The sequence below is a fragment of the Eretmochelys imbricata genome, chromosome 14 (genome assembly GCF_965152235.1).
Source record: "Eretmochelys imbricata isolate rEreImb1 chromosome 14, rEreImb1.hap1, whole genome shotgun sequence".
NCBI lineage: Eukaryota > Metazoa > Chordata > Testudines > Cheloniidae > Eretmochelys > Eretmochelys imbricata.
This window is the reverse complement of record NC_135585.1, coordinates 39,708,762-39,736,420: the sequence shown is the minus strand read 5'-3', so window position 1 is coordinate 39,736,420 and position 27,659 is coordinate 39,708,762. Positions and strand designations below refer to the sequence as shown.

The 27,659-nt window shown below is 42.1% G+C and overlaps 1 protein-coding gene and 1 pseudogene across 1 annotated transcript; both read right to left on the bottom strand.

Moving 5' to 3' along the window:
* Positions 1–1,175: 1,175 nt before the first annotated feature.
* On the bottom strand, positions 1,176–2,111 carry LOC144274011 (olfactory receptor 6F1-like). Its single transcript, XM_077832727.1, has one exon. It carries the CDS (start codon positions 2,109–2,111, stop codon positions 1,176–1,178), a length of 936 nt encoding a protein of 311 aa, XP_077688853.1.
* Positions 2,112–9,600: 7,489 nt separating this feature from the next.
* On the bottom strand, positions 9,601–10,522 carry LOC144274010 (olfactory receptor 6F1-like; annotated as a pseudogene).
* Positions 10,523–27,659: the final 17,137 nt, after the last annotated feature.

Below are 27,659 nucleotides of genomic sequence, written 5' to 3'. Positions count from 1 at the left end.
TAAAACTGACCATTTATTCTTACCCTTTGTTTCCTATTTTTTAACCACTTACTGATACATGAGAGGACTTTCCCTGTTATCCCCCTGAGTAATTTCCTTCAGAGCCTTTGGGGAGGGACCATGTCAAATGCTTTCTGAAAATACTAGTACATTATATAGACTGCATCATCCTTACCCACATGTTTGTTGACCCCCCCCCCACACACACACACACACAAAAAAGAATTCTAATAGATTGGTGAGGCATGGCTTCCTTTACAAAAGGTGTTTTGACTCCTCCCCAACAAATTCTGTCCACCAAGGTGTCTGATAATTCTATTCTTTAATATAATTTCTACCAGTTTGCCCAGTACTGACGTCAGGATCACTGGCCTATAATTCCCAGGATCACCTCTGGGGCCCTTTTTAAAAATTAGAGTTACATTTGTTACCATCCAATCATCTGGTACAGATGCTGATTTAAGTGATAGGTTACAGACTACAGTTTGTAGTCCTGCAATTTCATATTTGTGTTCCTTCAGAACTCTTGGGTGAATATCATCTGGTCCTGATGATTTATTACTGTTTAATTTATCAAGTTGTTCTAAAATCTCTTCTATGGACACATCAATACGGGACAGTAATTCAATAAGGTCTCCCAAGGATATTGCAGGAAATTGCCATTTTTCTCATAGTCAGTTCCATGGCATCACACAAGTCCCCCCTGCTGGAAAATATATCAGAAACGTAAGTAGAGGAGATAAAGTGTGAAAGTGGGAATTTCAGAGGAGTGCAAGGAAGCTGGTCAACTAACTTGTACTGAAATTCAGTGGGATCTGGGCAATTAATTTCCACACATTCCTTTGAAAATGTCAGCTTGAATCTACATCTGACATTCAGTGGGAGCTTCTTACCTAACTCCCTTCGGCATAGGCCCCTATGTAATTATCAATGGCTGCATCTCTACAGATCCTGGCGAATGCCACACAAATTTAGCAACTTGGAATTTTCAGCATACCAAATTTGCATTTCTCCCACTTGAATTCATCTGTAAGTCAACATCAGGTTGTTACAGTCAATGAGGAAACCTGTAAAACAAAGAAATGTTCACACACACTAAAAATGACCTTCAGGGAATTTTAATTTTGGTCCCTTTGACAACATTTCTACAGAATGCAGACTATTTGAAAACCACTTTACATTCCACTGATTGCCTTTTCCAAGACTCGCTTCACCTCTTTGTTTCTTAGAGTGTAAATGAAAGGGTTTAATAGAGGAGTGACAATTGTGTTAAAGATGTTGACTATTTTGTTTAAATCCAATAAGTTCTGTGCAGAAGGCTTGACATACAGAAAAATGGAGGAGCTGTACCAGATAGTTACGACAGTGAGATGGGCAGAGCAAGTGGAAAAAGCCTTTTGCCGGCCTTGGGCTGAGGGGATTCTACAGATGGTGGAGATGATGTAAATGTACGAGACTAGGGTTATTGCACATGAGCCCAGGAGGACATTAATAGAGATGATAAAAGTTGCCAGCTCAATGAGGCTCATGTCAGTGCAGGAAAGCACTATCCAGGAATCTATGTCACAAAAGAAGTGATTGATAATGTTAGGGCCACAGAAGGACAACCTGGATATTAGAGATGCCAACACAGAGATAGCCAGGAACCCACCCAGCCAAGAGATGAGGGCCAGCTGAGCAGAGAAGGTGCTGTTCATGAGGGAGCTGTAGCGCAATGGGTGGCATATGGCCAAATAGCGGTCATACGCCATGACAGCCAATATGAGACATTCTGTAGAGCCCAGTGATAATATGAAATACAGCTGCAGGATGCAGCCAGTGAAGGAAATGGTTTGGCTTTTCCCGAATATGACACCAATGGCCTTGGGGGCACAGGCTGTGGTGTACCAGATCTCCAGGAAGGAGAGATTGCAGAGGAAGAAGTACATGGGGGTGTGGAGCCATGGGTGGGTCCACACTAAGGTTATAACAGACATATTCCCTATAATTGTAAGGAAATACATAATTGAAAACACTACTGCAAGGGAAATCCGAAAATACCAAGTGCCAGGAAAGCCCAGGAGTATGAACTTCTGCACGCTGGTTTGGTTTTCTATTTCCACTCCAGTCATGAGGTCCATCTGTCAAAACATGAGGGATTATACAGTATTTAAAGATGTTGAACACACTTTGGGATGTACAAAAGTGAAGCGTGAAATACCTTACCCTATCAGGGTACCTATAAAAAATCTGCAGATCCACAGCCCTGAAACTGCCCACATCTCCTAAAACACTTTCAAGATACCCATCTGGGCTCTGGAATTGTGGGATTTAACTCTGCATCTGGTAGACCTGGCTCTTGCTTGAACTTGCTTCACTGGTGAAATACGAGGAACAGGATTCCATGCTGAAATTCTAAGGGATTTGGGCACCTTAGGGCTCCTTCTAAAATCCCAGCAATAATACCCAGAACCCTGATTAAAGCTAAGGGAAGGGAAGGGAGGCAGGTGCTACTCAACACCTTTCTGTGCTTGTGCACCTTTCGGGCTCTGCAACAGAGATGAGAGCTCCACTCCTTATTCCTCCAAGCCCCATGAGGAGTTAGTGGGATGGCTGACCCAATGGCATCTTTCCCCTGTTGCTGGTCTAGCCCATCAACCCCACTCCACTCACCCACGAGAAAGCCTCACAATTTGGCCCATTGTCTTCATGCCTCACCTTCAAGATAACTTTGCTTGCTGCTCAGAAAAATGACTGGGATTTTCAAAAAACACCTAACTGACCTGGGACCACAAGTCTCCACTGAAAGTCAATAGGACTTCTGTACTCCCTGATCTTCAATGGGATTTGTGATACTTAGGCTGAGAGCTGGTAAAAATACAATACAATACAATACATAATTAGACAAAACTTTTTTTTTTTACATTGAAAAATACCATTTTGTTGAAACAGAAATATTTCACAGAAACATATCGGTTTCAACAAAAGTGTCATCCAGGTATGTTCTTAGGTCCAGGATGGAATTACTGATCAAAGTGAGAACAAATTATAAGGACCAATGCCATAGCCTGGTGGCATATGCACTTCCCAAGGCCTGAGCTCCACTTCTGAATCAACCAGACCTGGGACTTGAACACGACTCTCCTATGATCTGGGTAACTGCTCTAACCACCTGGCTATAGTGGGTTAATCTTTTGCACAGCTCTTTTCTACTGCCATTTTTTTTTAAAAGCCTTGTGTTCTTTCCATATCAGAACAAAACATAGCTTGAAATCTTGAGGGTTTTTTTCTTTTTTCAAAAAATGAAATTCCAATTTCCAGCCTGTCCTCCTTAGACCCTTTAGCAAATCCCACCCCAAATTCTCAGGAACAAGGAATTGACATCAGAAATTATAAATTATGTTTATCTCTTATTGTGCGTCTTCTGGTAGAACCTTCAGGTCCCATCTGTGGTTGGGACCCCATTGTGTTGCACATGGCACAAACATAGCACAGAATCCAGCCCTATTCCAAAAATCTTACACTCTAAAAGACAAGCCAGGCAATCAGGGAGAGACAAAAAACAAAAAAAAACCTGTTTCTCAGAAACACAGTAAAATTGTTTCCCAATTTGCCTTTCACATAACAACTGCCCTCTTTCACTCACCTCTCCCAGGGCGAGTTTCCAGTCAAACCCTTAGAGTCTGGGCTAGACAAGAAAAATAGTCTAGCTAGTTAGAAATGACATTCTAAACATGTGATATATGCCATCATGTGCCAGCAATGCCCCTCTGCCATGCACATTGGCCAAACCGGACAGTCTCTACGTAAAAGAATAAATGGACACAAATCAGACGTCAAGAATTATAACATTCAAAAACCAGTTGGAGAACACTTCAATCTCTTTGGTCACTTGATTACAGACCTAAAAGTTGCAATTCTTTAACAAAAAAACTTCAAAAACAGACTCCAATGAGAGACTGCTGAATTGGAATTAATTTGCAAACTGGATACAATTAAATTAGGCTTGAATAGAGACTGGGAGTGGTTGGGTCATTACACAAAGTAAAACTATTTCCCCATGTTTATTCCCCTCCCCCCCCCCCCCCCGGTCTCACTGTTACTCACACCTTCTTGTCAATTGTTGGAAATGGGCCAACCTGATTATCACTACAAAAGGTTTTTTTTGTTTTTTTCTCCTGCTGATAATAGCTCACTTTAATTGATCACTCTCGTTATAGTGTGTATGGCAACACCCATTTTTTTGTGTTCTCTGTGTGTGTATATATATATATATATCTTCCTACTGTATTTTCCACTGCATGCATCCAATGAAGTGGGTTTTAGCCCACGAAAGCCTGTGCTCAAATAAATGTGTTAGCCTCTAAGGTGCCACAAGTACTCCTCCTTCTTTATTCTAAACATTGTGGGTTACCAGATTCTTAAGAAACAACCTATAATACACTTAACAGCTTCTGCCACTGTGTACAAAGGACATTCCTCCCTGAACAGAGATAGACATCAGATTATAGAAGAAAGAATAAATGATTGGAAGTTTTTGTAGCCTGGTATTTTCAAATGAGTCACAGCAATACAAGCTGTCAATGAACTCCCTTATGCCTCTTTGAAAACCCCTGCTGTAATACCTATCCTCTCCATTTGAATTTATTCTTGCACAGATAACGCTATTTAGCACTTGCATAGCTCTTTACATCTTGAAAGCAATGTGAAAAGAACATGCCTAGACACGAATGGCCTGATTTAAGGCCCTTTGGAGTGAATGTTTGACTAGAACAGTATGACTGTGCCTATTTTACAGGTAGAGAAACTAAAGCAGGGATGTGAAGTGATATGTTCAAATCACAAAGGCAGCTGAGGATAGAACGCAAGAGATGAGATTCCCACTTCTGTGCACTGATTGGAAATAGGTGGGCATCTATCTATCTTTCTGTGTATCTATACATATATTTTCTTCTTTGCCTCAGTAAAGTTACTATACCAGTAAATTCCACAGGTTAATGTATTAGAGCTGCTCGGAAATTTTCCATTATAACATTTGTTTTGATGAACACTGTCTTTTTGATGAAACAGAAATTTTTACAAATCAATCAATAACATGATTTTGAGACTTTCATCAAAACAACACCAAGAAGAAGAAATTTCTGGTGACTAAAGAACAAAATGTTTTGACTGGACTTCTGGTTTATCAAAAAAATAATAATTTTTCTGATAAATTTTGAGGCAAAAAGCCACTTTCCCAATTGATTCTATTAGTTATACAATTTACAAATAATAGTATTTCCTTTTGTTCATCCTAGATTTCATACTATATTAGAACAGAAGTGATGAGATTGCCTCATTGAAGAGCCAACACACCTGTACTCAAGGAACGAGTCTACCTTTTTGAACAGCAATTTTCAGGTAGCTCACATTACCAAGAAAGGGGAACGTATTTCTCAATACAGTTACTTTAAACTATAAGTCCAGGATGGGCTGGATCAGGCTAGTAGATCAAACTTACCACGTCTTCTGGTAGAGCTTATCAGTACAAACTCCTTTCATTCACAATGTTTTTTCTCTCCGGATGACACACAATAGCCTTGGCTGCTGAAAAATGGTGCATCATAACATGGTTTATCTTGTTTTCTCCCCACCTAAATATATAACAAATATAGGACTGTATCACACCTGGTTCACATTTACATTAAGGTCATTTCACACTGCTGTAGCAATATAAAGGGACCTTAAAATGTATGTAATAAGTATAATTCACTCCAATTTTAAACCCCCATTCTTCTGCCAGAGTGGTGTGAGGTATTGTTAGTATAAATGATAATCTGCCTCTTCAAAACCAAACGACTCGGGCAAATTCTATAGATTTTGATGTTGATAGGAATCTCCTTCCACCAGCATCCAACTGGCTTTATCCCTACCTACTTTGTTAATGATCTGCGGTTCATATTGGCTGCATGAGGGGGTTGGTTTTGTACTCCACTTCCATCTTCCCAGCACCCTGAGGCTATTCAGTCTCAACAGAATTTCACAGACTTCCCTAGAATGTGTAACAGACTCTGCTGAGCCAGGCTGGTCTCCTGGTGACATCACCGTACTGGCAGCCTGGAGACCAGCATTCTAGTCCTGTCTTTGCCAAACACTTGCTAGACAGGAGGAGCTTTGGTGTGTTACTTGAGTCCCCTCTCAATCTCACTTTCCCCAGCTATAAAATTATGACAAGGGCCCATTATTTCTTATCCTACCTTCTGTGGACATGGAGAACAATTGATCGCTGTCCTTTTTATAACAGTGCTGAATATATTTGAAGACTGTTATCAGATCCCTTCCCCGCCCCCCGCACCCCCCCGCACCCCGGCACTATCTTCTTTTCTCAAGACTAAACATGACCAGTTTTTTTACCCTTTCCTCAGAGGTCAGGTTTTCTAAACCTTTCATCATTTTGTTGCTCTCCTCTGAACCCTCTCCAGATTGTCCACATCTTTCTGAAAGTGCGGTGACCAGAACTCATAGAATCATAGAATATCAGGGTTGGAAGGGACCCCAGAAGGTCATCTAGTCCAACCCCCTGCTCGAAGCAGGACCAATTCCCAGTTAAATCATCCCAGCCAGGGCTTTGTCAAGCCTGACCTTAAAAACCTCTAAGGAAGGAGATTCCAGCACCTCCCTAGGTAATGCATTCCAGTGTTTCACCACCCTCCTAGTGAAAAAGTTTTTCCTAATATCCAATCTAAACCTCCCCCACTGCAACTGACACAGTACCCCAGCTAAGGCCTCACCAGGGCTGAGTAGAGTGGGACCGTTACCTCCTGCGTGTTACATATGACACTCTTGTTCATATACCTCAAATGTTATTAATGTATTTTGCAACTGCATCAAATTGTTGACTCCTATTCAATATGAGATCTGTTAGAATTCCCAGATTACTTTCAGCAGTGCTACCACCGAGTGAGTTATTCACCATTTTGTAGTTGAACATTTGATTTTTCCTTCCCAAGTGAAGTACTTTGAACTTGTTTTTATTAAATTTCATCTCGTTGATTTCAGACCAGTTCTCCAACTTGACAAGGTTGTTTTGAATTCTGATGCTGTCCTCCAAAGTACTTGCAACCCCTCTCAGCTTCGTGTCATCTGCAAATTTCATAAGCATACTCTCCAATTCATTATCCAAATTATTATTTGAATAACTGGACCCAGGAATGACCCCGTGGGTCCCCACTGGATATGCCCTCCCAGTCTGACAGCAAAACATTGATAACTACTCTCTGAGTATGACCTATCAACTCATTGTGCACCCACCTTATAGTAATTTCCTCTAGACCACATTTTGTAGTTTGCTTATATGAATGTCATGGGGACTGTGTCAAAAGCCTTACTAAAATTAAGATATTTCCTATCTACTTCTTCCCCCCATCCACCAGATCAGAAACCCCATCAACAAAATGAAAAGTTTTGTTTTTCGAGATTTTGACTTAAATTGGCATTCAAATGATTAATTTTGTTGTCATTTTCAGTCAAAATGTCAGTTTTTCATTTTGAATTGACATTTTGAAATAAAATATTTCATTTTGAAACATTGGAACTGGAACTGATGGAAAATTTTTGAACAGAACAGTTCCATGGGAATGTGTTGATTCCATTAAAATTTTTAAAGGAAGCCAGGTAGGCAGGCAAACTGTCTTCTCTATTTTTTCCTACATGAAATGTCAGAATTCTGGTCTGGAAAAAGTTCTGAAATGTTTATTTTTTTATTATGATTCAGGGTAATAATCAAAAGATGAAACTTTGGAAATTACTATGGAACGGGCGTTCCGGGTTCTGACTGCACTGGTTTGGATCAAAATGGATGTTTTGCCATTTCTGAGGGGGGTTTTTTGGAACGTTTCATTCCACAAAAAATCTCCACATTTTAAATTTTCATCCAGATTTGGGATAAAAACCAAATTCAAAATATTGGAATTTCCTCTACAATGAATCTCTCAGGTTCCTTTGGTAAACCCAGCCTACGTCTTTACACTCCTTTGAAATCCCCAGCCTTAATAAGTAAAACACTTTCCAAAAGGTAGGGGGATACAAAGGTAAAAGTTAAAGTTTATTTACACTCTGATGATAAAACTGGTCTAGATACAAATATACAAAAATACAAATAAGTCAGGCATCAAGGGCAAGATATGTAAAGGTATTTAGGAACCTAGTGGGATTCTCAAAAGCATCTAGGTGTCTATCACTCATTAAAATCAACAGTTCCCATCAAGAGTTATATTTTGAGAACTATCAGTTAGCCAGTTTTTAATCAATTTACTATTGTTTTTGTGTTGTGTTATTTTTTTTAAATAATGTGATGTTACCCTGAATCAAACCTTTAGAAAAATGCAAGTCTATTACATCAACACCATTGCCTTTATCAGTCAGAAATGTCACAGTTAAATCAAGTTCATTTGACAAAAAACACTCTCTGTGAAAACATATTGATCACCATTAATTGAACTTCTCCCTTGTAATTTCTTTTTGTTAAAAAATGACTCTTTTCAAAAATGAACATTTTTGTAAAGACCTGTCGATTTAGTGAATTTTTGTTTTCTTTTTTTAATTAAATTTTTCATTTCATTTTTGGACAACATTTAAAAGGAAAACTTTATAAAAAACATTATTGACTTGTTTCCATTTACCAACATGTAGGACCCCCAAACTTAGAACCCTTAAAAAGGGAAATAAGTTTGATTTTTTGAAATTCTTCACTAATTACAAAAAAAAAATCCACCAATGTTGTTCATCATTCTGTATTTCCTGCATGTTGTTCTTTAGTCTGCTGTTTAATAATTTTTCATCTATTGAATCAGGGAACAGACACAATGTCGTGTGAGTTGGCCAACCAGTTATACATCACAGATAATGAAAACTCTGGAGTTGCTACAAATTTAAACTTAGGACAAACTTCTGAGTGGAGATCCAGTGCCACTAAGGTCTTGATCCTGCACACGCTTTATGCACAAGCTTTCTTTCCTAGTGTGAGTAGTCCCATTAGAGTCAAGTGGACTACTCAAAGTAATATAATTTAGCACTTGAGTAAGGATCTCAGGATGGGGGCCAAAATGTGAATTGTTAAAAGTAATGTCCACATAGGGCCTGATCTAAAGGCCATTTAATTCAGTTAAAAGATGATCATTGATGCCAATGGGCTGTTGATGAGACCTCTCAAGAGATTTTAAGGGACAGATTTTCAAAAGTATTTGTAGCTACCACTGAAATCAATGGGATTTTGGTGCCTCATCTGCTAAAGTGCTTTTGAAAAGCCCACTAAACAACTATCTGCATCTTTAGACACCTAAATATCTTAGAAAATATGGCCCTTAGGAGCTCACGTCCTGTAGATTTTTCAATAAAAATTAGGCTCCTAGAAGCCAGATATTTCATGGTATTTAGGGGCCTATCTGAATCTTTAGGTGCCTAAATTCCTTTGCAAATCTGGCCCTTAGGCACTTCTGAAAATTTTACCCAAATATAAAAGGTGTAAATGTAAAACTGGAACCAGGATTAAAAGAACAACAACAAGGATAGTTACTACCAAAGGGAAAATGAGCACAGACTGAGAATCAGACCCAGTAACATCTAAGCCATTCAAAAACAACTTCATGTCCCACTGAATACCTTCCATAAAGCCACCTTCACCTCTTTGTTTCTCAGACTGTCAATGAAGGGGTTTAACAGTGGAGTTACAATAGTATTCAAAGTGTTGACCGTCTTGTTCATGTCCAAGGCGTTCTGTTTGGAAGGCCTGACATACAGGAAGATGGTGGAGCTGTACCATATAGTCACAAGAGTGAGATAGGCAGAGCAAGTGGAAAAGGTCTTTTGCCAGCCTTGGGCTGACGGGATTCTCAGTATGGTGGAGATGATGTAAATGTAGGAGACCAGAGTTATTGAACATAATCCCAGGATGACGATGATCGAGATGATAAAAGCTGCCATCTCAATCATGTAGGTGTCTGTGCAGGAGAGATTGATTAGGGAATCTATGCTGCAGAAGAAATGAGGACAACCTAACTATCAGAGATTCTAGGATAGAAATAGCCAGGAAACTGCACACCCAGGAGCCAAGGCCAGCTGAGCAGACAAGAGGTGCTGTTCGTGATGGTGCTATAGTGCAATGGGTAGCAAATAGCCAGATAGCAGTCATAAGCCATGGCAGAAAAGAGGAAATATTCTGTGCTCCCCAGGGAGAAAATGAAGTACATCTGCAGGATGCAGCTACTAAAGGGGATGGTTCTGCTTTTCCCCAGGAAAATCACAATGGTCTTGGGGACACAGGCTGTGGTGTATCATATCTCCAGCAAGGAGAGTTTGCAAAGGAAGAAGTACATGGGGGTGTGGAGTTGATGGCTGGCCCTCACTAGGACTATGATGGCAACATTTCCTCAACTGTCAGGACGTACATCATGGTAAACACCACAAAAAGAGAGATCTGCAAATATTGACTGCCGGCGAATCCCAGGAGGATAAATTCCTGTATCCTGGACTGGTTTTCCTTCTCTATTCCAGTCACAGGCTCCATCTGTCAAGATACAAGAGATCATAATTCAGGGGAAGCTTTGTTACATGGATTGTTAGACATCATAGGTACAATTTTCAAGGGTGCCTAAATGATATAGAAGCTTAAACCCCATTACAAAATCATGTTAGTTGCTTAGGAGCAGTCAATGGTACAGATTGACAAAAATGCTTATGCAGGTTAGGCACCTAATCTGGTTAGGTGTTTTTGAAAATCCCACTAAGCATCTGTCTGAAGCTTTAGACATCTTCATACTTTTGAAAATTTGGCTCTGAAAGAGTAAAGCTCTTTTGAAAATTGGATTTAGGCTCTCAAGTCACTCAGGGCCAGATTTTAAAAGGTATTTAGTCATGTAGTGGGATTTTCAAAAACACCAAGGCACCTAAACTCATTGATTTCATTGATTCATAGATTCCAAAGCCAGAAGGGACCATTGTGATCATCTAGTCTGACCTTCTGTATAACACGGGACATAGACCTTCTCCCAAATAATTTGTAGAGGAGATCTTTTAGAAAAACATCCAATCTTGATTGAAAAATTCTCAGTGATGGAGAATCCACCATGACCATTACTAAATTGCTCCCAAAGTTAATTACTCTCACTATATGCCTTATTTCCAGTCTGATTTTGCCTATCTTAAACTTCCAGCCATTGAATGCTGTTATACCTTTCTATGCTAGACTGAAGAGACCATTATTAAATATGTTTTCCCCATGAAGGAATTTATAGACCGTGGTTAATTCACCCATTAACCTTCTTTTTGTTAAGCTAAATAAATTGAGTTCCTTGAGTCTGTCACTATAAGGCATGCTTCCTAAACTTTTAATCATTCTCATGGCTCTTTTCTGAACCCTCTCCAATTGATCAACATCCTTTTTGAATTGTTGACACGAGAACTGGACATAGTCTTTTTCCTGTTTATGCATCCAAGAATTGCATTAGTCCTTTTGGCACAGCATCACACTGGGAGCTCATGTTCAGCTGATTATCCACCATGAACGCCAAATCTTTTTCAGAATCACTGTTTCCCATGATAGAGTTCCCCATCCTGTAAGTATGTCCGACATTCTTTGTTTGTAGATGTATACATTCACATTTAGTCATCGTAAAATCATATTGCTTGCTTGCGTCCAGCTTACCAAGCGATCCAGATCTCTCTGTAACCCTGTCCTCTTCATTATTAACTACTTCCTCATTTTGGTGTCATCTGCAATCCCTTTTACAATTACATTTTGAGACCTAACAGTTAGCCAACTTTTAGTCCATGTATTGTGTGCCATGTTATTTTTGTATCCTTCTAGTTGTTTAGTCAAAATGTCATGCAATACCAAGTCAAATGCCGTAGACAAGTCTATTATATCAACCCTATTACCTTTATCAATCACAATTGTAATGTCATCAGAAATGATACCAAGTTTGTTTGACAGGATCTATTTACCATAAACCCATGTTAAATGACATTAATTATATTACTTTATTTCTTTATTAATTGAGTCCCTTATCAGCCACTCCATTATCTTGCCTGGAATCAATATCAGGCTGACAGGACTATAATTACCTTGGTCCTCTCATTTAACCTTTTTAAATATTGGCACAACATTAGCTTTCTTCCAGCGTTTCAACAGTAAAGGCCCAGTGAGCCCCTCAGCTAGCATTTTTAAAACTCCTGGATGCGGGTTATCTGGATCTGCTGATTTAAAAATGTCTAATCTTAGTAGCCTCTGTTTAACATCCTCCTGAGGTACTAGTGGATTTGAGTGGGTTTTAGCCACCTAGATGCTTTTGAAAATCCAACGAGGTGCCTAAATACCTTTAAAAATCTGGCCCGTAACTGCTGTTGAAAATTTTACCCCACCCCACACAGTGACCAAATTCATTTTCCACAGATTTTCTAAACATCTGGAGAAACAAATGATACTTTGTATTGAATTCTGTTCTTCTCAGTCCTCCTGATGAGAAACAATCTCATCATCCATGGGAGTGGACACTTCTTTCTGTATGCAAATAGCAGCAACAGGGAAATCCAGGACTCAGAGGATGAAAACCAACACACCAAATCAGTTTTCCATCTCTACCCCAGTCTTGAATTCTGTAGGTCACAAGAGATGTTCATGGAGTTAAACAGTTAAAATGCATTATTGGATGTTCCTTAAATGTTCAAGTCAGATTCCTAATGCCTGAATAATTATTACCACCTCCCCTATCTCCCTAAGCCTCAATCAGCTACTACTTACAACTAGAGTTTGTCAAGAAAGAGGGCAAGGGAAGGGGATCAACATTTTACATTGGTATATTCCAAGGCAGAGAATCATAATCTCTAGTTCCAGCACAACATTGCCAAACTTGAACTCCTAATCTTTTCTCCTAGATCCTCCCTCACTTTCCATTCTCCAACTCATTTCAAAACTCCGCTACCCTTCCCAACACACAGCTTTCGAACGCTGGGGTTATTTATGTGTCTTCTTCTGAGCCCAGGATCATGATTTTTGTCTTTGGTGAAGATTTTCAGAGGCAAAGAGGGCAATTCTGTGGCCCAACTCCCACTGAAAATCCTTTGATAATCTCCCCCTTTGTATCGAACATTAAAACTGATTTTACATTTTGCCCAGGATCAAACTCTAACAACCAAGGAACAGACGTCATGACTAGGCTTGGAAGGATTCGATTTGGATTGGTGAATGTTGGTAAATATCAATTTCACCACACACACACACACACACACACACACACACACACTGATGAAAATGTATTTCCATCGATAATACTCAAAATTTACAGATAGGCAAAGTAAGAAAAATACTGCCGGAGAACTTATTAGAGTCAAAATCCAGTGATTTAGACTTTTGAATTCGGCTTACAAATGGATTAGTGAATGAATAGTGAAAACAGGTATGATCTGTTGAATTATTTACTTTCTATAGTTTAACACGTGATGTTGACAATTTGTGTTTTAATGGTTTATAGAGCTTTCACTTTTTGAATCTCAGTGTCAACTATCACTTGTCTGACAGTCTCCCACTCCCCACCCCCATAATTTTGTACAACTATGAACACTGAAATACATAAAAAGTGGAGAAAATGCTTAAAAATAAACATTGATAGTACCAATCAAAATTATAAATAATAAAAATAAAATGCTGCCAAGCCTATCCATGACATATAAACATACAAGTGAGAACAGGACAAGAATTTCATACAGAATTACGTACCAGACAGTGCTTAATTGTCAATGCTCATTAAGTATAATCCCTAGCTTTTGTGCAATGCTTTTCATCAGTAGATCTCAACGCATTTTACAACCGGAGTCAGGATCATTATCCCCATTTTACAAAAGAAGAAATTATAAACCAAAATAAATGTACCTGATTTTGCGGTGCCGGACCTTAGAGGCACATTCCAGGCTCAGCTGAGACGGAAATAAGACTTTGCCCTGAAGGATAAACGATTGATTGTCACTGTGCAATGAGATTTTCAAAGGAGTTCAAAGCAATTAAAAACGCAAATCTCATTGTTATTCAGTGGAATGTAAATGCATGATTCCCACAGACTCTTTTAAAAATCGCACCCATAATGAGTATCCTCCTTATGCTAATCTGAGCCAGTCTGGCAAAGATAATAGCACCTTGTACTTATATACCTCTTTATATCTTCAAATCACTGTCCAGTCATAAGCTATTTTATTCTACAACAGGTTGAAAAGAACTCCCTTTGTAGCCATGACTTCAATGTTGTTTGTAATGGGCCCAATGCCCCTCTGTAGTAAATAATGAATCATTATCAATCCTCTGCCATATGAGGAGAAATTAGGGCAGAGGGGTAAAGGATCTTGCTTATGGATCCATCGGAAGTCAGGGGAAAAGCTCAGAACAGAGACCAGAATCTCCCGCCTTCTAATACCCTAAGCTCCATAGTTACAGAGGGCCTGATCCAATGACAGAGGAAGTCAAAGGTATTCCTTTCATTCACTCTAGTAGACTTGGGAAGAAATTCATGGTGCTTTTCACCTGTAGATTTCAAACCATTTTACCAAGGCGGGTGAGTGGTATTATTTCATGTATTAACAGATGGGGAAACTGAGGCACAGACAGTTAATCTGACTTTCACACAGTAAATCCGTGACAGAGCTGGGACAAACTCCATCTCCTTATTTCTCATCTACCAGACCAGGCTACAGCTGAGATTTCAAAAGCTACCTAAGGGATTATGGGGCAAATTCTTAAAGGCTTGTAGGTGTGTAGTGGGATTTTTCAAAGCAGCTAGGTGTCTAATACCCATTGCAATCAAGGATTTTTAGGTGCCTAGATGCTTCTAAAAATCTCATTAGGTGCCTAAAAACCTTTAAAAATCTGGTTCTTAAACAAACAAATGCCCACGAAAATGAATGAGGAGTGGGCATCCATGTGGCATTTGTGGCTATGGAAACCTAAGTCTACCTCTAAGAGAAATATCCAATCCATTTTTACATTCTTATCTATGCGACTCAATAAATTACAGCAGCAGCAAGTTCCCCAGATCTTTCACTTAGTTATTTTCTCTTGTGCATTCAAGAGTTGAAAAAGATGAGTGAAATTTAGAAAGGGAGAAAGTGAGCAAGAGAGAAGGAAGTAGGTTACAGATGTACCAATCACTCACTGGGAAACCTATTCCTTCCAACCAGATATGGCCCAGTAGGTCACATTACCAAGTATACAAAAAATATGTCTTAATACAAGTGGTTTAAAGTATATTTATGGGATGGTCTCTCTCTCTCTCTCTTTCTCTTTAGTGGACCTAGCTTATTAGCTTTTGCTGACAGAACTAGTCAGAACAGACCCCCTTCTCACATTATCTTCTCTCCTTAGAATAAGTTGTTCTTGGATTCTGAGGGAAAACATGCATTGCGAGCTGGGGTCCCATATTTTTTCTTCCAGATATAAATCAAACATTTAAAGGTTTCATACACAAAATCTTCCTACTTATTGCATAAATTACTATATTGATTAGAATCTCATTGCATTACCATTTTATCATCACGCTGCTGTCTTTTTCCCTTACCTGCTTCGTTTATGTATGGCAACTCAACAGGTCCTAGACATAAGACTAATTTATGTTCCTCAGAAGTGCTCTTGGGATTTGGTCTCAACAGAATTTCACTGTCTTCTCAAGAATGTTCCAAACCCCTGGCTTAGTGAGGACGGTGTCCTTGTTTAAAGAAGAGCACTGGAAGTTAGGAGACCTTGGTTCTGTGTCTCCATTGACTTGCTGATGGACCACTGTGAAATTGTTTAAGTTCTTTGTTCCTCAGTTTCTCCGTTTGTAAAAGACAAAAGGCCAGATTTCTCAAGGTATTTAGATGCCTACTGAAATTTTCAGAAGCACCTAGGAACCTACAACTCATTGATTTCTGTGGATGTTAGGTGCCTATGTACTTTTAATAATCTCACTAGGTGACTAAATACTTTTTAAAATCTGGCCCTAAGTGGCTGCCCAAAGTTAGGCAACTACATCCAAATTTAGGCAACCTAATAGGTGGTCTAAGATACAGAAGTATAAAGCACCAGAGGCTAAAGACATTTAGATGTCTAAAGATAAGGCAGATAAGCACCTAGTGGGAATTTCAGAAGTACCTACGCAGGTTAAGCACATAACTCCAATTGAATTCAATGGGGTTTAGGGGCCAAGGCCTTTGAAAATCCCACTAGACACCTAATAACCTTTGAAACTCTGGTTCTAAGACACTTTGGTGCTTTTGAAATATTTGCCTCTAGTCTACACAAAAAGTTGTACTGACATAATGAAAGGTGTGATTTTATACCAATTTAGCTAGAAGAGTGCAACTTTGTGTGTGGATATTATATTGGTTTAAACCTCATGTATACCAATTTTCAGGTGCAATTGATTTAACCAGTTTTCATCCTAAGAGTCCACAAAAGCACAAAAGTTGCAGTGGACTAAATAAACATATTGAAGTTAAGTTGCTGTGTCTTCTCTGTGTAGGCAAGCCGTAGGGCCAGATTTTTTAAAGTATTTAGGCACCTAGTGGAATTTTCAAACCTTCTAGTTGCCTAACATCCACTGAAATCAATGTTTTAGGTCCCTAGGTGCTTTTCAAAATCCGACTAGGTGCCTAAATACCTCAACTAATCTGGCCCTAAATCACTTTTGAAAATAGTATTGACAGTTAAATTTTCAAGTGCAGCTAACTGACTAAAGAGCCAATGAGACTTAAGCTCCTAAGTCACCTAGGTGCTTTAGGAAATTTTACCCTAAGGCTCCCTAGTGTGCTTGAAGTTAGACACCAAGGTGCTTTTGAAAATCCTGCTAGGCACCTGTTTGTCTCTTTAGTACCGTTATACCTTTGAGGATCTCAGCCCTACTGCTTAGCTATCCAGTTCCACCGGGTTGTCATTGTGCTCATGAAATCCTGAACTGCTCAGAGCATTTGCCATCCACATGGGTGTGAAAATTACTGAGCAATATCAGGCATCATCCCGGTAAATACAATGGGAATTTGCTGGGCTAAGGACTGAATAAAATTTATGTCAGGGGTAAAATAATTGTTGAAATTATGCACCTGATCTCCCTTCCCCTTACAGAGATTTAGGCTGCGATTTTCAAAGGCGACTAAGGGAGTTAGGTTTCCAACTCCAATTTAAATTAATGAGATTTGGGCACCTAAATTCCTTTAGGCACATTTGAAAATACCAGTCCACTTTGGCATGGACTTAATTGAAGCAGAACTGGCCCCTAAAGCAGAAGCTACTCCCCATAATAGTGTAATACATGTGAGAAGAGAATCAGGATCTGTGACTTTATGGCCCTCAACTCCATGAGAGATTCATGATAACATCGCTAGGCTTGGCAACATGGACACCCCATTCGAAATGATAGGTCAGAGCTCCTAAATGGAAATGAGCTGCAAAGATGAGAGCATGTGGGTTTGTGGCTAGAATACAGAAATTGTGATTTGTTCCAGTTCAGAGCCAGTGGGCAGATTCCGTACACCTTAGGGTGAAAATCATCCTGTGCAGAGAAGTATTTACCGTTCACCTAACCCTCACAGTATCACTTGAGGAGGTCTTCAGTAGTGCACCGGCTGAATTTGATTCCTCATCTCAGCATAGGACATGGGACCAAAGACATAGGTTGATAGAAATCTACAGCTGATATAGTGAGTTGATGACCTGTATGATATGAATTAGTAAGTCTTTGCCCACATTGTGGTGGAGAAATATCAACATTGCATTTATCACCAGTTTGCACCCTGTTGTTGGAGTCTAAAGAAAGCATCTGTAACAGTGACCAGTGCCTGGAGTTGGAGGAGTCCTACACATGGGTCTAGTTTGGTGAATAAATGTGGACAGGCTAGGGTAATACTTATGCTAAGCTAACTGGCTTCAGCCAAGTCTTTACTTGACATGAGTGTTGCTTGGGAACTTCGTCCGTGTGTAGAGACTTCTTTAAAGAATGCTTACAGCGGCTGGGTAAGACAAAGATGTTTTGTACTGTGTTGAAGGACATAGATAAAAGGAAGTTAATCAGTACAATACATAAAAAAAGTATTGCCAAAAAGTCCCTGTATTGTGAAGAACAGAAAAGTCCCTATATTGAGTGGTACGATCCAAGTAAATAAACCAATTGGAAAAGGGACATGATAAAATGAAAGTAGACTGGACAGAAAAAGTTTTTTAAACTGAAGCCTGCACATGTATATTTACTTTGGGTTAGGTAAGACACAATGCTTAATGTCAATTGCACAGTGCCTTGGGGCACTCTGCTAGATACCCGCTGCCAACTAGACATGGAGCCATTGATCCCTACCCATTGAGCCCGACAATCTAGTCAACTTTCTACCCACCTTGTAGTGCATCCATCCAGACCATACTTCTTTAACTTGCTGACAAGAATACTGTGGGAGACCGTGTCAAATGCTTTGCTAAAGTCGAGGAATAACACGTCCACTGCTTTCCCTTCATCCACAGAACCAGTTATCTCATCATAGAAGGCAATTAGATTAGTCAGGCATGACTTGCCCTTGGTGAATCCATGCTGACTGTTCCTGATCACCTTCCTCTCGTCTAAGTGCTTCAGAATTGATTCATTCCTTGAGGACCTGCTCCATGATTTTTCTGGGGACTGAGGTGAGGCTGACTGGCTTGTAGTTCCCAGGATCCTCCTTCTTCCCTTTTTTAAAGATTAGCACTACATTAGTGTTAGGGGGCTTATTCCTTCACCTGCTTCCTTCCCTGGTTGACAGCAGTTCTGCAGAGAAGGACCTAGGGGTGACAGTGGACGAGAAGCTGGATATGAGTCAACAGTGTGCCCTTGTTGCCAAGAAGGCCAATGGCATTTTGGGGTGTATAAGTAGGGGCATTGCTAGCAGATTGAGGGACGTGATCATTCCCCTGTATTCGACATTGGTGAGGCCTCATCTGGAGTACTGTGTCCAGTTTTGGGCCCCACACTACAAGAAGGATGTGGAAAAATTGGAGAGAGTCCAACGAAGGGCAACAAAAATGATTAGGGGACTGGAACACATGACTTATGAGGAGAGGCTGAGGGAACTGGGATTGTTTAATCTACGGAAGAGAAGAATGAGGGGGGATTTGATAGCTGCTTTTAACTACCTGAAAGGTGGATCCAAAGAGGATGGATCTAGACTATTCTCAGTGATAGCAGATGACAGGACAAGGAGTAATGGTCTCAAGTTGCAGTGGGGGAGATTTAGGTTGGATATTAGGAAAAACTTTTTCACTAGGAGGGTGGTGAAACACTGGAATGCGTTATCTCGGGAGGTGGTGGAATCCCCTTCCTTAGAAGTTTTTAAGGTCAGGCTTGACAAAGCCCTGGCTGGGATGATTTAGTTGGGATTGGTCCTGCTCTGGGCAGGGAGTTGGACTAGATGGCCTCCAGAGGTCCCTTCCAACTCTGTTGTTCTATGATTCTATGGTCCTTCTCGCATGAACAGAGAGCAACAATACCCAAAGTCCAAAGGTGCAAACAATTTGACCTTTTGTTGGGATGAAGTTCCAGGAAGCATGATTTCGGTTTCCTTCCTTAGTGTCCTCCTTCCCAGCTCTGACAACACAGAGCCTTACACTTGTGCCCTTGCTCCCATTCCTGCCTTTAGCCAAACATGATTCCAATTTGCTTACCCACATTCCCTGTTCCCATCTCCCCCTTTAGCAAAACATGATTCCAATTTCCTTACCCACATTCCCTGTTCCCATTTCCCCTCTCCACACCCACCCACACACACCCCCACTTCCTGATTGACTGCAGACTATATGATAAAACTTGATTTCCGCTTAGCTATACCTTAACCAATCATTTTCCTGAAATGTAACTAACCAATCCTAACGTATTGTAACATGACTATGTAACTAATTATATCCCACCACCTTAATTAGTTTACACCCAGCAAAATTAATTATACAGCAGACAGAAACAATCAATCACAGAACCAGACAGAGATTATACAGACAAACAAAAGCAAAGTGACAGGTTTCAGAATAGCAGCCATGTTAGTCTGTATTCGCAAAAAGAAAAGTGGGAACTATAAAGACAAAACAATACAGAAGTGAGGATTTCACATCCCAGCTATTGACAAGTGAGTTCTTGCCAGACGGGATGCTATCAAATTAAGTTTCCTTTTACATTTTCTAGGCACTTCCCTTTCTCTGGAGGTGATGGGCACTATCAGGACAGGATTGTATTCCTAACAGCCCAATAGCACCTTATTTCAATGGGACTAGTTTGGAATGTGAGGAGGTGACCGGTTGCTTCCCAGCTTATGGCTGCCTCTGCTGCTTAGCCAAAAATCTTAGCCTAAGAACATGGCCTAAGACTGTCACAGTAAGAGAAGGCCTTTACACCGGCAGACAGTGATTTTGATTCTTTTATATCTCTATAACTAGCTAAGTGATAAGAATACACCTAAATTCTTAAAATACAGGCCTTTGCAGACAGGTCTGAATATCTATATCCTAACAATTAGCCTTTTTCCAGTCGTCCGGGACCTCCCCCGATCGCCATGAGTTTTCAAAGATAATGGCCAATGGCTCTGCAATCACATCCGCCAATTCCTTTAGCACTCTCGGATGCAACGCATCCAGCCCCATGGACTTGTGCACCTCCAGTTTTTCTAAATAGTCCTGAACCACTTCTTCCTTCACAGAGGGCTGGCCACCTCCTCCCCATGCTGTGCTGCCCAGTGTAGCAGTCTGGGAGCTGACCTTGTTAGTGAAGACAGAGGCAAAAAAAGCATTGAGTACATTAGCTTTTTCCACATCCTCTGTCACTAGGTTGCCTCCCTCATTCAGTAAGGGGCCTGCACTTTCCTTGGCTTTCTTCTTGTTGCCAACATACCTGAAGAAACCCTTCTTGTTACTCTTAACATCCCTCGCTAGCTGCAACTCCAGGTGTGATTTAGCCTTCCTCATTCCATTCCTACATGCCCGAGCAATATTTATATACTCATCCCTGGTCATTTGTCCAATCTTCCACTTCTTGTAAGCCTCTTTTTTGTGTTTAAGATCAGCAAGGATTTCACTGTTAAGCCAAGCTGGTCACCTGCCATATTTATTATTCTTTCTTCACATCGGGATGGTTTGTCCCTGTGACCACAATAAGGATTCTTTAAAATACAGCCAGCTCCCCTGGACTCCTTTCCCCCTCATGTTATTCTCCCAGGGGATCCTGCCCATCAGTTCCCGGAGGGAGTCAAAGTCTGCTTTTCTGAAGTCCAGGGTCCGTATTCTGCTGCTTTCCTTTCTTCCTTGTGTCAGAATCCTGAACTCGACCATCTCATGGTCACTGCCTCCCAGGTTCCCATCCACTTTTGCTGCCCCTACTAATTCTTCCTGGTTTGTGAGCAGCAGGTCAAGAAGAGCTCCGCCCCTAGTTGGTTCCTCCAGCACGTGCACCAGGAAGTTGTCCCCTACAGTTTCCAAAAACTTCCTGGATTGTCTGTGCACCGCTGTATTGCTCTCCCAGCAGATATCAGGATGATTGAAGTCGCCCATGAGAACCAGGGCATGCAATCTAGTAGCTTCTGCGAGTTGCCGGAAGAAAGCCTCGTCCACCTCATCCCCCTGGTCTGGTGGTCTATAGTAGACTCCCACGACATCACCCTCGTTGCTCACGCTTCTAAACTTAATCCAGAGACTCTGTGCTGCTCCCAGCTTCCCCCTTTGAGCCTGGGAGTTTGTTTATAAACAGAGGCAGGGTGATTAAGATCACAAAAGGCTTGCCATTCAATTAAATTAAGGATCATTGGATGATCCTGAAAGCATTGCCAGGCATGCCAGTTAGGAATAAATAATCTGTTTTCAGACTGGAGAGAGGTAAATAGTGGTGTCTCCCAAACGCCTGGATGGGGACCAGTGCTGTTCAGCATATTCCTCAATGACCTGGAAAAAGGGATAAATAGTGAGGTGGCAATATTTGCGGATGATATGAAATTACACAAGGTAGTGAAGTCCAAGACTGATTGCAAAGAGTTACAAAGGAATCTCACAAAACTGGGTGACTGGGCAACACAATGGCAAATGAAATTCAGTGTTGATAAATGCGAAGTAATGCAAATGGCAAAATATAATCCCAATTATACCTACAAAATGACAGGATCTAAATTAGCTGTTAGCTGGCAAGAAAGGGATCCTGGAGTCCTCTTGGATAGTTCTATGAAAACATCTGCTTACTGTGCAGTGGTAATAAAAAAAGCGAACATGTTGGGAATTATTATTGGGGTTCTGCCTCAGCCTGCAGCCCCCTTGCTGGGCTTGGTAACCCTCTCTGGGTGCATGTATGTCCCCTTCTTTGGGGCCAGTAGAGGAACCCTGTCCCACCCTGACACAGGTAGCAGTCCAGAACTCTGTATTCAACAGCTAGGTCTGCTCTTTCCTCTTTGCTGCAGGTTTCCCTGGGCACATCCTACCTCTCTTCTCAAGTTCCCTTCTTGACTTTCCTTGCTCCTTGCAACTTCCTACCTAGTTCTCATTCCAGTTCATAGCCCAGCTGGGCTTTATCACCACTGAACTCTGGTTCTTTTGGGACCAATACATGGTCCCGCTGAGGTAGGACTCATTCTGTAATCAGTTGGGCTAAACCCCAGGCTCTGCAGCCCAGGGGAAAGCACTCTCCTTTCCCTGTTACACACCTGCTCTGCCCAGCCCTGCTCTTATTGGGTTGAGGGGGAAAGTCTTGCCCACATACTCAGTGTTTAGCTAATGGCCATATTTGGGCTGGGGAAGAAATTTTCCTCCAGGGCAGGTTGGCAGAGTCCCTGGGGGGTTTTCACCTTCCTCTGCAGTATAGGGCACTGTTCACTTGCTGGAGGATTCTCTGCACCTTAAAGTCTTTAAACCATTTTTTGAGGACTTCAGTAGTTCAGACAAAGGTTAGGGGTTTATTACAAGACTGGATGAGTGAGATTCTGAGACCTGGATTGTGCAGGAGATCAGACTAGATGATCATAATGGTCCCTTCTGACCTTAAAGTCTATGAGTCCATGAGTTCAGACCTCTCCACTTCAGACCTGGTTTCCAGATGGGCTAAGTTCACAAAGGCTCAACTAGCTGCGGTTGAAATTTTGCTGGTTCTGGTGATCCTGACTTTCAGGCCCTTCATCATTCAGAGGCTGACAGGTTTGTTGAGAGGATGGTGAAACCCCATTGCTGATCAGAAGGAGGTCAGAGTCTGTTCTCTAGGAGCTGAAGGTTCGTTTGTCCTGCTGTGGGAAGTGGAGCTGGAGAGCGGAGATGTTATGTGAATGAGACTGTGTCATAAAAATAAAGGGAAGGGTAAACCCCTTTGAAATCCCTCCTGGCCAGGGAAAAGCTCCTCTCACCTGTAAAGGGTTAAGAAGCTAAAGGTAACCTCGCTGGCACCTGACCAAAATGACCAATGAGGAGACAAGATACTTTCAAAAGCTGGGAGGAGGGAGAGAAACAAAGGGTCTGTGTGTCTTGTCTATAGTCTGTCTTTGTCGGGGATAGACCAGGAATGGAGTCTTAGAACTTTTAGTAAGTAATCTAGGTAGGTATGTGTTAGATTATGATTTCTTTAAATGGCTGAGAAAAGAATTGTGCTGAATAGAATAACTATTTCTGTCTGTGTATCTTTTTTGTAACTTAAGGTTTTGCCTAGAGGGGTTCTCTATGTTTTTGAATCTAATTACCCTGTAAGATATCTACCATCCTGACTTTACAGGGGGGATTTCTTCATTTCTATTTACTTCTATTTTTATTAAAAGTCTTCTTGTAAGAAACTGAATGCTTTTTCATTGTTCTCAGATCCAAGGGTTTGGGTCTGTGGTCACCTATGCAAATTGGTGAGGCTTTTTATCCAACATTTCCCAGGAAAGGGGGGGTGCAAGTGTTGGGAGGATTGTTCATTGTTCTTAAGATCCAAGGGTCTGGGTCTGTAGTCACCTTGGCAAATTGGTGAGGCTTTTTACCAAACCTTGTCCAGGAAGTGGGGTGCAAGGTTTTGGGAAGTATTTTGGGGGGAAGGACGCGTCCAAACAGCTCTTCCCCAGTAACCAGTATTAGTTTGGTGGTGGTAGCGGCCAGTCCAAGGACAACGGGTGGAATATTTTGTACCTTGGGGAAGTTTTGACCTAAGCTGGTAAAGATAAGCTTAGGAGGTTTTTCATGCAGGTCCCCACATCTGTACCCTAGAGTTCAGAGTGGGGGAGGAACCTTGACAGACTGCATGATGGATTTGGAGACTGAGGGATGGGAGCCTCCTCCCAGAAATGCTGCCAGGAGATCAGGTTTGAGGACATCTCTGGGGAGCCTCTTGCGAGGAAAAAAACAAGGGTGGCACATTGATGGAGATGTCACTGTCCCAGGGATGGGGGAAGCTCCCAGCCAGGCTATGCAGCAGGGATCCCATTTCTCCCCCAAGAAACCCATATGCCCAAAGAAGTCAATGGCTCTTACCTCCATGAGGGAACGGGGTCTTCCCTCTCAGCCTCTTTGAGAACTAGCACTGCTTGGTTTCCTCGGACAAGGGACCTGCCCCCACTGCTCCCTGAGGTGGTTCAGCTTCTGACTGCAGCCATCTGGGAGGCTGTCACACACCCCAGGGCCTAGAAGACACGGGGGGAGGAGGCTCTTCTTCATGTCAGACTCTGAGAGCCCATAGAGGGGCCAAAGGAAGAATAAAGGGCAGGAGCTGAAGCTAGCCCTGAGCCTCTGTCCCATCCTCACCTCCTCAAATGTGGAGCTTCCTGAGCTTCAGTTGGGCAGACAGTCTGTCGCCCTGACACAAAGGTCCTTCCGCGCCATATGGGGCAGGAAGATCTCTGCCTGGGAGCAAGGGGAATGGGATGGGGGTCAGATCAAGAAAAGAGGGGAGGGGTTTGGGTGTGAGGGAAAGAGCTCCTGGCCCACATGAATGAATCTGGGGGGCCGAGGGAAGGACCCGGCTCCACAGAGAGGGGAGAGAGTTTCTGTGAGTGCCAGGGGCCTCCATTTCTGCTTCCACTAGCCCCCCATTTACAGTGAGACAGAGCAGTACCTGCAGCAGGGAGCGGGACTTGCTGAACAGGGAGGGGAACCTTTCAGAGCATCAGATGAGCCACAGCCCTTGCAGCGCCTCAGGCATCTGGCACAAGTGCCGGATGATGTGAAGCCGGCCCATGACCTTGGCTGTGACATCCTCGTGCTGCAGGGGAACGAGAACATGTCAGAGACTGAGACACTCCCCAGGAATCAGGGAGGATTAAGGGCACCTGCAACCAGCACCTGCTCCCTGAGCTCCCACTTCATGCCGCCCCTTGTCCACAAACCCCCGCCCCCTCCCCCCCGCTCCCTTCTCTCCCCACTCATCCAGTCGCTCACACTTATGGCCAGTAAAAAGTGGTGGGCCCTGGTCCCCCTGTTCCGGCACCCCTGGATGAGAGTGGGAGAGGATGAAGAACTCCTTTCAAATATAACCACCCCCCTCACACACCTCAAAAAAGCACTATTTGCCAGCAACAGCAAAACATGCACCTAACCTTCCCGGGCCAGTCAGGCTGTGTTGTGTGTGACATTCCCGTCCTGGGGCGGTTTATGTCTTGGAGAATGTGAACCCTGCAGGCCTGGGTGTTTCTCTGCATCATGTGACCTCAGTGCCCCTGATGAGAGACATTGTTTGTAAATGTTTCAGTAGCAGACATATTTATCATTCATGTACAGACAAAAAGAAAAGGAGTATTTGTGGCACCTTAGAGACTAACCAATTTATTTGAGCATAAGCTTTTGTGAGCTACAGCTCACTTCATCAGATGCATTTATTCATAATTAGAACTGGTCAAAAAGAGCGGGGGTGGGAAGGTTCATGAGCCCTCCCCCCATATTCTTCAAACTTATTTGCAAATGTTTTTAATGATCAATTTTTTTTAGTTTTAGTGGGAAAAACTCCACTTTCTCTCTCAAGTGGGCAGAGATATCCAAAATATTTTTTTTTTTTAAAAGGGAACTTTTTTCAAATGATCAATGTAATCCAAAGTGGCATTTTTAGTTAAAAGGTTGCACTGTCAGTGTAAAACCATTTTGAAACAGCTCTGTTACTGTATAACAAGATGAGTTTATTTTTCGTGATGCATTGTTTGGGCCAAGTTCCAAGTGGTATTTCAGTTTTTGCACAGCTCTTCTCTTCTTGCGTCTGCACCTCTCATAAGCTGTGGCCTTAATCTTGGCCCTGGAAACACTTACGTGCATGTTTCACTTTAATTACTGCTGTGAATAATTCCATTTCAATGGGACAACTCTGAGGACGGGTTTACGCTACGGCCCTATATCTGTGTAACTAAGTCATTTATTTAATTTTCTTTCTTTTATATATGAAAGTTATTGAGAGGTTAAAGCAGGTAAAATACATGAACAGGTTCGGACAGTCCCAGTTCGTCAGTGCAAAGTGACAGCAGAGATGTGGGATCTGCTAGTTTTCTGTAAGTCTCTCAGGGTTACCCAGGATAACTTTGGGGATTTCTGTCTTGCATCTGGAATGTTCCCTGAAAGTGTCCAAACAGCTCAGAGATACAGAACCATTCCCTGGATCCATTCTTATAGCAGTCTTCTCCGGAAAGCAGTCTGGCAAGTGTTCCTCTCAGCTCATTGCTAAGTTATCTGCCAAAACACTAGAGTTTTCAGGTGCCTAAGTAGTCCCTGGAATCATGGTGAAATTATCCTCCCTGCCACCAGCAAAATTGGAAATGGTGCCCCTGAGTGCACGGGACCCTACTGTGCTTCCCCTATGGGAGCTGAATTAACAGGCAACTCTGCAAGTTATCTGCATGCCTTTGCATGACCCCCATGCCTCTCCATTTTCTTGGCCACATGAATCCTGTCCCCATTCTGGCGGCTAATCCAGAAAAAGAGGGAAAGAGCTCACCACTGCTACCACCTGAGGGAGGTGTTGGGTTGAGATCAGCTGGTCAAAGCAGGCAATAGGGACAGAATCGGAGACTTGAAGCTCCTCGAGTGATCTCTGACCTTTCCAGACCTGCCCTTCAATCAGACACAGCGATTGTAAAGTTGAATGTGATCGTAACTAGACCCATTTGAAACCCTTCACCACACAAGACAAAGCCCTTAGGATTCATCATGAACTATTTATTTCTCCTCCCCTGGCTCCCTGCAGCCAGCAGCCACCTTGGAGCTTTCCCTTGTCTCTCCCAGGCTGGGCTCACTTGATTGCAGGAGCTCAGCAGAGGGTCCAGCTTTGCTCTTTTGCTTCCATTCTTCATGTCTTTGGGTGGCTGCATTTGCAACTGAGCAGCCTGATGGAAATACTTAGTCCTCTGTCTCGGCAGGCAGGCCCAGCAGCTAAAGCCAAAGACTCATTGAGAACAGGGGGAGGTTCGCCTGATCTCTCAGGAGTGGAGGCTTGGCCCACACGGTAGGGTTACCATATTTGAACTTTCAAAAAAGAGGACACTCTGGGGGCGGGGGGGAGTGGTAGCCCTGCCCCCATCTACTCCCTCCCACTTCCTGCCCCCTGACTGCCCCCCCAGAACTGCCAACCCATCCAACCCCCCCTGCTCCTTGTCCCCTGATCGTCCCCTCCCAGGACCCCGCCCTCTATCTAAGCCTTCCTTCTCCCTGTCTCCAACTTAACTTCCTTAGACCCCCCCCACCCTAACTGCCCCGCTAGAACTCCACCCCC